This window comes from Homalodisca vitripennis, chromosome 8 (genome assembly GCF_021130785.1).
Source record: "Homalodisca vitripennis isolate AUS2020 chromosome 8, UT_GWSS_2.1, whole genome shotgun sequence".
Classification (NCBI taxonomy): Eukaryota; Metazoa; Arthropoda; class Insecta; order Hemiptera; family Cicadellidae; genus Homalodisca; species Homalodisca vitripennis.
Genome location: NC_060214.1, coordinates 9729017 through 9740958, shown reverse-complemented (window position 1 = coordinate 9740958; position 11942 = coordinate 9729017). Strand labels below are relative to the sequence as shown.

The 11942-nt window shown below is 38.9% G+C and overlaps 1 protein-coding gene across 1 annotated transcript; it reads right to left on the bottom strand.

The window, feature by feature from the left end:
* Positions 1-239: 239 nt before the first annotated feature.
* LOC124367277 (superoxide dismutase [Cu-Zn]) lies at positions 240-11610 on the bottom strand. The gene is made up of 3 exons (XM_046823985.1): positions 11448-11610; positions 3525-3725; positions 240-619 (listed from the first exon to the last, which is right to left on the bottom strand). The coding sequence occupies exons 1-3, from the start codon at positions 11505-11507 to the stop codon at positions 365-367; spliced, it is 516 nt and encodes a 171-aa protein (XP_046679941.1). The 5' UTR covers positions 11508-11610; the 3' UTR covers positions 240-364.
* Between the last annotated feature and the right edge of the window lie 332 nt (positions 11611-11942).

The window sequence follows — 11942 nt, the reverse complement described above, 5'->3', positions numbered from 1 at the left end:
AGCACAATGCTACTGTATAACTGTAAGTTCATCATCAATATCGAACCAGAAAATGTTGACGAATTACTTTTGGCAACTCATATACCTGCTGAATACCAACAAACAATATATGTTGTTGAAAATAAAGTCTGTACAAGCAGATACGTTATAAACTTTTAATAAGTAACTCGTGTAACTGCTAGTATTGTATAAAGATTAAATAATGAGAAAGGAGAAAACATAAATAAGGAGAAATAAAATAATTAAAATACGTTTATGTTATTGTTTTAAGAATGGAGTACAAAGTATAAGAGGACTTGCGGAAGGAATACAATAGCAAGAGCCTCTTAAGCACCATGAACACGGAGGTCAGAGCGAGGCCAGGTCACTGAATGCCGATTACACCGCAAGCTATGCGACTGCCGGCGTGACCCGTGGTCAAGCTGTCACTAAAGCCTCCTCGGCCGAGATCATCGGGGTCTGAGTGCATGACTAAACCACGCCCTATGATGCTGTGCTCGCCCACCAGTGAGATCACTGAGTCGGTGAACGTGAACTCGGCCACTCCGCTGCGGTCCGCGGAGATGTTGCCCAAGTCTCCAACGTGCCGCTCCTTGTCATCGGGCCCGCCGTGGTTCTTCTACAAAACAAACACACGTTATCGTATAATAAGTATATGGCAGTGCAATAGTCTGCCAATTTGCACTGCATAAACATAAAACTGGATTTTCTTCAAATCTTTACAGGAATTTTGCCAAAGACAGATTCTAGCCTCGTTGCTTTTGTTGGGGGCAGACATTGAAAGTTTACCGAAGCGGTTAGGAATAACACAAATTTTTTCTCGCCTTGTATTTTTTAGCTTCGTAGACTAAAATTCGGCCGTGAGACACATACACACTAGTTACATCATCGTAAGCAAGCATTTACCAGTTCTTCTATCCGTGTACATTTACACATTTCTACTCAACTTATGGAAAGGAAGGAAACAGGATTTAGAGTATTCAGATCTGTGATCTAATCTCTTCCTCAGGTGGTATCCTACATGTTAAGGTTTACACTCCGTGCGCCCTAATTTTTCACTTGGGGGTTGCGCAGTTTGGCAACGAAGAGAGCTAAAACCAACAATTAAACTTGTTTCTAAAAATAATTAACTCTTATAAAAATAATTATATTAAATGATTTTTCTAAATGTAGGCATCCAAGTAATGGTTCATAGTCACAAGTAATATGGAATTTGTTATGTTTTATGCTACCAAACAAAATACATAAAGTGATTTGAAAATGCATTGATAATAAACGTTAAAAATTATCATACGAGAAAAAGTATAAATTTGTGACTTTGAAGCAACTTTCTTAGGACGACCGATCATTCGCTGTCGCTTTACAGTGTTGCTGACACTAATCCTACACAAAAAAGCAGATTTTTCAAATAAAAAGTTAGAATTAGAGTCACGCATTATAGAATAATTAAATAACTTTATCAGGGTTGAAGTGGCCGGCCTTAGATAGACAGCCATTGCTGAGGTCGCCCTTCTCGTGGACGTGGTAGTCTTAATCACTCATGGTATCCGCTAGTAAAAGACAGTAACACTACATGATCATGCGTTTGAATAATGACGTCACCCTGACGTCACCTTATCAGGGTTGAAATGGCCGGCCGTAGACAGACAGCCGTTGCTGAGGTCGCCCTTCTCGTGGACGTGGAAATCTTAATCGCCCTTGGTATTCGCAAGTAAAGGACAGTTACACTATACGATCATGCCTTAGAGTAATGACGTCACCTTATCAGGGTTGAAGTGGCCGGCCGTAGACAGACAGCCGTTGCTGAGGTCACCCTTCTCGTGGACGTGGTAGTCTTAATCGCCCTTTGTATCCGCAAGTACAAGACAGTAGCACTACATGATCATGTCTTAGAGTAATGACGTCACCATTTCAGGGTTGAAGTGGCCGGCCGTAAACAGGCAGCCGTTGCTGGGGTCACCCTTCTCGTGGACGTGGTAGTCTTAATCGCTCTTGGTATCCACAAGTAAAAGACAGCAGCACTACATGATCATGCCTTAGAGTAATGACGTCACCATTTCAGGGTTGAAGTGGCCGGCCGTAAACAGGCAGCCGTTGCTGGGGTCACCCTTCTCGTGGACGTGGTAGTCTTAATCGCTCTTGGTATCCACAAGTAGAAGACAGTTACACTATACGATCATGCCTTAGAGTAATGACGTCACCTTTTCAGGGTTGAAGTGGCCGGCCGTAGAGAGACAGCCGTTGCTGAGGTCACCCTTCTCGTGGACGTGGTAATCTTAATCGCCCTTTGTATCCGCAAGTACAAGACAGTAGCACTACATGATCATGCCTTAGAGTAATGACGTCACCTTCTCAGGGTTGAAGTGGCCGGCCGAAGACAGACAGCCGTTGCTGAGGTCACCCTTCTCGTGGACGTGGTAGTCTTAATCGCCCTTTGTATCCGCAAGTACAAGACAGTAGCACTACATGATCATGCCTTAGAGTAATGACGTCACCTTATCAGGGTTGAAGTGGCCGGCCGTAGACAGACAGCCGTTGCTGAGGTCACCCTTCTCGTGGACGTGGTAGTCTTAATCGCCCTTTGTATCCGCAAGTACAAGACAGTAGCACTACATGATCATGCCTTAGAGTAATGACGTCACCTTTTCAGGGTTGAAGTGGCCGGCCGTAGAGAGACAGCCGTTGCTGAGGTCACCCTTCTCGTGGACGTGGTAGTCTTAATCGCCCTTTGTATCCGCAAGTACAAGACAGTAGCACTACATGATCATGCCTTAGAGTAATGACGTCAACTTTTCAGGGTTGAAGTGGCCGGCCGTAGAGAGACAGCCGTTGCTGAGGTCACCCTTCTCGTGGACGTGGTAGTCTTAATCGCCCTTTGTATCCGCAAGTACAAGACAGTAGCACTACATGATCATGCCTTAGAGTAATGACGTCACCTTTTCAGGGTTGAAGTGGCCGGCCGTAGAGAGACAGCCGTTGCTGAGGTCACCCTTCTCGTGGACGTGGTAGTCTTAATCGCCTTTTGTATCCGCAAGTACAAGACAGTAGCACTACATGATCATGCCTTAGAGTAATGACGTCACCTTCTCAGGGTTGAAGTGGCCGGCCGAAGACAGACAGCCGTTGCTGAGGTCACACTTCTCGTGGACGTGGTAGTCTTAATCGCTCTTGGTATCCACAAGTAAAAGACAGTAGCACTACATGATCATGCCTTAGAGTAATGACGTCACCTTCTCAGGGTTGAAGTGGCCGGCCGTAGACAGACAGCCGTTGCTGAGGTCACCCTTCTCGTGGACGTGGTAGTCTTAATCGCCCTTTGTATCCGCAAGTACAAGACAGTAGCACTACATGATCATGCCTTAGAGTAATGACCTCACCTTCTCAGGGTTGAAGTGGCCGGCCGTAGACAGACAGCCGTTGCTGAGGTCACCCTTCTCGTGGACGTGGTAGTCTTAATCGCCCTTTGTATCCGCAAGTACAAGACAGTAGCAGTACATGATCATGCCTTAGAGTAATGACTTCACCTTCTCAGGGTTGAAGTGGCCGGCCGTAGACAGACAGCCGTTGCTGAGGTCACCCTTCTCGTGGACGTGGAAGCCATGCTTGCCCTCGGTCAGACCACTGATTATACCTCTCACAGTGACCGGGCCTCCGTCCTCGGCCTGGCTGAATGTCACGTTTCCTGTCACACTCTCCCCCGTCAAAATCACGATGGCTCTCCTCTCCTGAAAAAAACACTCTTTTTATAAAATTAAATTTAAAAAGATTTTAACCTATTCTTGGCATACATGTTAAGAAAGTGCTCTTCCTTTTGGAGAACTGCTTACCCGTGTATATCCGTAAAAAGGAAAATTAAAAAAAAAACTGTCTATACGTTCTAATAATTCTAAGTATAAATATTTCAAAAAGAGCACAGGTGGTTGCTACTTATATTATATTTATTTTTGTCTATATTATAATTATTAGAGAGATCCCTTAAAAAAGTTTTTTAAACGTTTTCTACCTGCTAGCCAAGGTCCTTGTAGTGTAGCTAGTTATATTCAACATGAAATAAAATACAGGTTATTGATTATTTATTTATAACTAAACAGTTTTTCAATTTATCTCGAAATAATGTGTAGACAAACCTATCGGGTCATACAGATGTCGACAAGTACTTTGCGGCCAGATCGACTTACTTTACTCTTTACTGCATTACTCTCAGCCAATCTCATGATTGATCGTTTTAGATTATTTTGTACCAGATATAGAATAAATCAATGTTTCATATGTATGTATTTTATTTTAGCAGTGTTATATTAATTTATGTATAAACAAAATTGATCTAGATATTGGTAGTAGCATTTTATATGATAATATTAACTGATAATAATACAAAATGAAAGATTTTTTACATCTAATTCATGTACAAGTTTGTATATAGGCCTACGTGTCAATACCGATGAATATTTTTCAAGATGATTCTACGACAAATCATTCCATGAATAGCTGCTGAATAGTGAAACACCATTTCGTGACAAAGGCAGCGATAAGGGGGGAAACGAAAGTATGTAACCACACATCGGTAAACCATGTACTATTTACTCCAACTGTTTGTGTATGGAACAGAGATCCTTGTGCCGATCTGCACGTTGAGCCGTGAACACATCACTTAATTCAACCGTAACAAGGGGCAATTTTGCACAAGAGTGAACACCACATGACAGATTGATGGTTTGTATCTGCATGCTTGCGTTTTCCACACGGACTACAGTGCAAGGAGCTATTGTTAGACCACAATAGCTACAGCAATAGCAACATTTGTTATTGCCTCTAAATAAGACAGTAAATCTGTCTTCAATGCGGAGTAAAAGAGAGTAAATTCGTACAACCAAAGCGTTGGTAATTGCTCTTATGCTGTAGTAAGGTATCTGTGACAGTTTCATTTGATAATGTGACCGTGGCCATACTTTTGATACATATAAAGTAAGCATTCCTGTAGTTACGTTTCATCTGAGATTATACTTATCATCTCACCTACAAAGAACTTTCATATCTATTCAATACAATACGATTTAACAATGACCTTCTCGCCAATATTATGTTTATGGCTTTACAAGCCGGATCCTTCTAATAGCTTACTGGTCCATACTGAACAGTACCTCTTAGTATAATGATATTTAACAATGATGTGGTCACCAACCTTGTCAGCCATAGCCTTAGTAGAAGATACTGTCACCATTCACTGGTCTCACTTGCCTATATGGACGCTATAACATATTATGTATAATTATATATATATATATATATATATATATATATATATATATATATATATATATATATATATAAATGAATGTTTGTGTGTTTGTCCTTTATGGAATCGTAAACTATTTAACCGACCATTATGAAAATTTGCATGTATATGTATTTTTCCACAGAGAAGGTTTATATACAATGCCCATTGATGTAATTCGCCACCAGGCAGTGCTGCAAAAGACACAAGTTTTCAAAGCGCCTGCACACTAAAACCTGCAATTACGACACAGTTATGTATATTAAATAACCAATATTGAAGTTATGATGTATATTTGTCTTGAAGATAAATTTCTGATTGAACTTAAAGTTTGAGAGTTAGACCACTTTATAATATATTACATGTAAGTGTATGATCGTGGCAAGCAAACTCGACATCGGCACTGGAAATATAATTCACTTAAACCAGAAGTGTACATACACGGGCAAAGCTTACGAAAAGCGTGCGAAGCCGCGGGATACAGCTAGTATTTTATAATTGCTTGCTGGATTGTTAGTGATTAGTAACTGGTGATAAACTAAATTATCTTTTCATTATCTAGTAAGGTAGGATACAACATGGTTTTATCTTACTGCATAATCACATGCCTGAGTTTTGGATACATTCTAAATAGAATTTCCAAGTTATCTATAAGACCAATGTAAAATTGTCACTGACGTTCAGCTAAAACTATACATCAACCTAGATCTTAATGCTGCACATAGAGAAAGAATGCTTTATGCCAAATACAAAGTCTATAATAGGCCAGTCCATTTTTAGATATCGTGCTGGCAGAAAGAAAGAAATAACCTATTTCCAGCCCCTCGAGTGATAGACAATCTATAGTCATTCAAAATTTCCGCACGTATACTAACGCACGCACCCATACATCCCAAAGTTTCGAAAGTAACCTAAAACGTGTGCTAGAGACCGCAAAAGAAGTAAAGTATAACTCCGCTACTTGGTTGACATCATGTATGTTCATACAATAACAAATATGAAAGTAAGAGCAGTTTACAAATCGTGAAGTGCTCTTTGCGTTAGTTTACTTCAAATATAATTTTGCACTCTTTTACGTGCAGTCGTAGAAACTGAAATAAGCATGCGATCCACTTACTATTGAAATTAGAAATAGTATTTACCAACAGAAAAAGCTATAATTAATTGGATCCGAGGTGTAATTAACCATACAGATAATCAGCATTTAACGAGCCAACCCAGTTATCGTTCTCGTCTGTACATGTACTTCACCGGTGAACACACGGTAGCGCTACCCGAGTGCACAACAGCTCTTTACTAGCTCAAGTGTCTTCTGTTTCTGTACGGTACGTACGATTGCAGTTAGAGAAAGGTAATGTGGAGTTCTCGTATGTGCGTAATTCAATTGACAAGAGACTCAGTTTTTCTCGTCTAATTACGTAACATTGCAGGTAGAGCAAGGTAATATGGAGTTCTTGTGTGTGTGTGTGTGTGTTTAAAATAAATTGAGTATAATACGTAGAATTTTAATATTTGAAATAGTAACACAATATAAGTCCAGGAGACTTGCAGGAATCTCATGGGGCGTAAAACCCCATATAGCACTATGGCTTTACAAAGCAGTTGTAAGGCCTCAAATCACTTATGGTTCATTAGTCTATTAGTTATGGACAAAGGTGAATCAGGTAACTGCCAAAGCCAAGCTTGAAAGCTTACAAAGGCTTGGCACAATCTTTGTAACCGGAGCATTCAGGAGCAGTCCCTCAGCGACCCTCGAGGTGGCTTTAGGACTTCTACCTCTTGATGTCCATATAAAAGCTGAAGCGCGTAAGTCAGCTTATCGGCTGATGGTTGCTGGCTTGTGGAGGAATGGCGCGTCTAACGCGAGCCATGGCGCCATCACTGAAGCTGTAAACCCAAGCGCTATTCTCGAAATGGTCTCCGACACAATGAGAACGGAGTTCGTATTCAATAAGCCATTCTCTGTTGACTTCTACTCCAGAGATGAGTGGAAATCGCAAGATAACATCCCAACAATAAGAAAGAGCTTTGTCTGGTACACGGATGGCTCGCTTATTAAGGGTAGAACTGGATATGGAGTATTTAGTCAATCCCCTAGAACTGCCCTTAGCGGCAGTTTGGGTCGGAACTGCTCCATATTTCAAGCCGAAATCTATGGTATCCTAGCCTGTGCCAACCTAGGCCTCACCAGAAGGTACCAGGGAATGAACATCTGTATAATGTCAGACAGTCAGGTAGCTCTTAAAGCTCTTGACTCCAACAGCATTTCATCCAGGCTTGTGTGGGAGTGCTTTAACACTCTCTGCAAGCTTGGATCACGCAACTGTGTGCGTCTTGGTTGGGTACCGGGCCACACAGGCATAGGTGGCAACGAATGCGCCGACAGGCTTGCCAAAAGCGGAGCAAGCATGCCATACACCGGTCCAGAACCGAGTTGTGGTATAAGCAAGTCAGCCGCTTACCAAAGTATAAACAAATGGTCCAAGAAGACACACCGCTTGCGGTGGCAGAGTCACCAATGGACAAGCACTCGGCAAAAGACTGCTTGCCGATTCTAGCTCCGGATTCACCAGATGGCTGATGGGGCTGGGCAGGGATCGGGTTAAGCAAGTGATTGCCTTGATCACTGGACACGGCCACTTCAGGAAACACCTAAACACTCTAGGTTTACGAAATGAGGACTCGGAGTGTAGACTCTGCAATAAGTCTGAAGAGACTGCAAAACACATAATACTGGACTGTGAGAGACTGGGAGCAAGGAGAAGGGCTCTTTTCGGTGATAAACAACCAGGCGACGAACCAGATGCTAGTATCGGGGAAAAGCTTCTTAGCCTAATTAAGGGCACGAAGATAGGCTTACCCCTCTAACATCAAAGGGGCACACAATAAGCTCAGGTTGACGTGTGAGGATCTATGAATCCACCCCAATATCCCAAAGGGAAAAAAAAACACAATATAACCTTATTAAATGCGTTATATAATTTATATTTAGAAAGAAGTTTTACCGACACCTATGTGGCCTACTCCTATTTTGTTATTTTACCTCAAAACCTTTAAGCATGACATTAAAAGCCAAAATAACATTTATCATTTTATAGTTTGTAACAAAATCCGAATTTAATCATCATTTGGTAAAATATAACATGCACTAAGGCATAAGTTAAATGTAATTACAATTTAAAAATCTTGTGGTTAAAATAAGTCACCGTTGTTCGTATCTGTGGTTGGTTTGTTGCATAATGGAGATGGCTGGGACTTCTTTTATGAATTAAAATTAGGGTAAAAGTAACATTTTTAATGACAACTGTTAACATTTTACTGTAACCTATCGACACTGTGTTCGAAGTTTTATTGCCGTGCTGAATATATGATTAAAACACGGTACAAGTAAGTATTATCGTGCACTGCATACTTACTGATGAAGATCTTCCGAGGTAACGGCATTACTTGCAAGTAATATAGTATTTAAATCCGTTTTGACCTAGTAAGATCAAGCTGGTTACAATTTTCTGCAGCTAAAGATCGTTCTTGACTGTTGTTATTGATGATAATTTAAAATATTTATCGGAAAAGAATATGTGGAGTGAATGTGCTAAGTTATGTAACGTAAAATTCCTCCAGGAAGGCTCTCTTCTGGATTACGAATTTATACGTATTTATACGTTCTGATTAACGTACACTGGGCAGCACTGTGGATTTTCGGAAATCGCAAGTGTTGAGATATTGGGTTACAAGCGATGGGTAGGGTACGATAAGCGGACCCGGATTTTATATCGAAGAATGTACCATCGATACCTAATATTCGCATCTCAAATCCTAGACTATCAATCCGTTATAAAAGTATCTATAGTCCTATAATTAATTTAATATTTACAGTGGTCAAACAAATTATTATAACCAAAATTAGGAAAACTGAAGACGACCATATTTGCTACTCTCTCAGTTACAGTTGTTTCTTTCCCAAAAATTTCACATAATGGGTTTTTCGGTACGAATACAACATGTTGAAGCCACGAAAAACATATCTTATTTCAAAGAAATATGGTGTAGTTTTCTAAAATTGACTGCTATTTTTAATAATCAAATGTTAATTATGTAAAATTGAAATATTACCTTACATGTATAATTTGAAAGTGTTTACAGCTGTTGATATAGATTATTTAAGTTAATTATTCAAAATAATTAATCAGTATCGATTGATTATATCGATGTTTATGATTAAGTAATATCCTTCGCCAATTTCGATATAAAAAACCGGGTCCGCTTATCGTACCCTACCCCAAGCGGTATCCTTAGTCTACTGTGAAGGATGACTGTTGAGTGGCAGGAGCTCTTGTATTGTTCAAGCAAGTTGCTAGCCTGGCAAGAAGGTGTGCCTGCTTTGAATGGAGAGGCTGGTACAGAGCTGACTTCCCCTTCCTCCGAGGCGACATGACTGAGATTGATGCCCAAAACACATCCACATGGATCTAGACAGGTGGCGGTTCTATTCCCAACCTTGCCAATACTGAATATTCTGTAGCTCCCAGGATATCACGATGACTGCGATTTAGGGAATTAATTCTACTACAGATTTGTATGATTTTGCATGAATTATACGCACGATATACTCTCATATAGTAATCGTAATATTTGTCATTCCTATTATTATTATTTTCTTATTATCTATATAGAGTATCATATTTAAAACTGTACTACATTAGTCTATATAAGATCTTCATCCAAGTCTACAAGGGACTGTTCCTTGTTTTCATTCAACATTCACATTTTCACGTTTAGTGTTAAAAAATATGATAATTGATGCTTTAGTTGAATGTATAAAACAAAAGTAATTGATCTGAAACACATCGACGACCAATCATAATTCAAAATGCACAATGAGCTTTTTACTGTCTGAAATTAATTAATAGAAAACCGTTGTGTTTATTACAATATTTTACCGAAAATTAATATAAGTGTCCTATATGCGACGAAATTATAACCTTGACTATGAATAAGTTATGTTTTCGAAAAGGATGTATGGGCCGTGCCTACCTTACCATCTAAGACCAATTGTTTAGTTATCGATGTTCCATTGTTTCACAACGCAATGGCACTTGAATGGCAACGTTGAAAACAATAAACATTATTTTATGAATGAACTACGGCCATTAAGTTTGGCTATACTGACTTACATTGATGTTAAAACAATAAAAATAAAGTTAAATGTCATGTCTTTAGTGTTAGTTTCAAATTTTTACATCCTACAAGTTTATATGATGACATGATACTACAGCTTTTATTAATTAGTTAAGTGAACGGTTATAATTTTGATTTCAAGGAAAAGTGTACACATTGTAACAACAATATAATTGTTAGGAAAGTATTAAAAGTTTATTTGATTAAGTAAGATAAGTGTTTCTGAACGGCAAAGATTTCATCGTGCTTAGTAAAAAATATATTTTACTTTCAAATATAATTTAATTCATCAACATGTTTACAGTAACTAAGAAAACATTTTTCAATTTCATTCTAGGGTAGTTGTCATAAATTAAACCCCCTAACGAATATCAGATTTGGCATTACATCAAACTGGTTTCACAAAGCAGCGATTCTGTTCAAAAACTCATTAAATAGATTCTGTATGCACAACATGTCCTTCAAAACTATTGTTAGAGAAATGAATAGAAGTTTCCTGTAAAAGAATTTAAAGGTTTAACGATAATTTTTAAAATGCTCCAAGATATTACCAATGGAGTACTGCATATTTCCGATTGAACATTTCTTTAAATACGAAAATCTCTTAAAAACCAAACAAAAAGTATATGACAAATTTAGCAATTGCCTCCTCATAATGAAACAAAAAATAATTGAAATAACTTATATCACCAACCAGTTACTAACAATAACTCGACGTCTGTTATATAAATTCATTTGAGCTTATTATGTAACCCCGTAACTCTGGTTTTAGTTTTACATTAAAAGTGCTGAAACTTTATGAGATGCCTCTTTGAAGTAGCAATGCTGAATAAACTCACGTTCTAATATATAGACGTTAACCAAATTAATAAAAATGAGTTTTTTAATATTAAGAAACACCACAAACACTATACTCTTGAACGATTAGTGAAAATGCAATAAACGATGACTAGCTACAAGATAAGTTAAGACACTACCAGGACTAAGGATGTACCTGAGCTGCAGCCAGGAGGAAAGGGGCGGCGAGGAGCGTACAGAAGAGCCAGGACACCATGTTGATGTTGATCTGTCTGCAACAGCAAAGCGACTGTCAGTGAGTGAGGTTAGGTTATGTAAGCACATGTGACCTTCAAGACCGGTCTGTCTGGCGCTTGGAGGCGTGAACTGATGTTTATTATTGACTAATACATCACGACTGAGCTATCAGATTTGTGGTTGCAGTGACTTCGGTTTTAGAACTTAAAATTAGAATTTAAAAACCGTCTAAACATTAGAGAAGATAACCTTGAGGATTTTATACCACTCGGTTATTAAAAAGTACAGTATTTGAACAGTGAATACGCTTAAAGTGACTTAAAAACTTTGATTAAATACTCTTGACATTTGCAGACATTCTTTAAAATAGTAATACGTAAAATATTCGAATTTACATAAATAGCATTCCCTGTTGTTAGTTGCCATGGTTGAAACATAAACAAACAACTTGTCT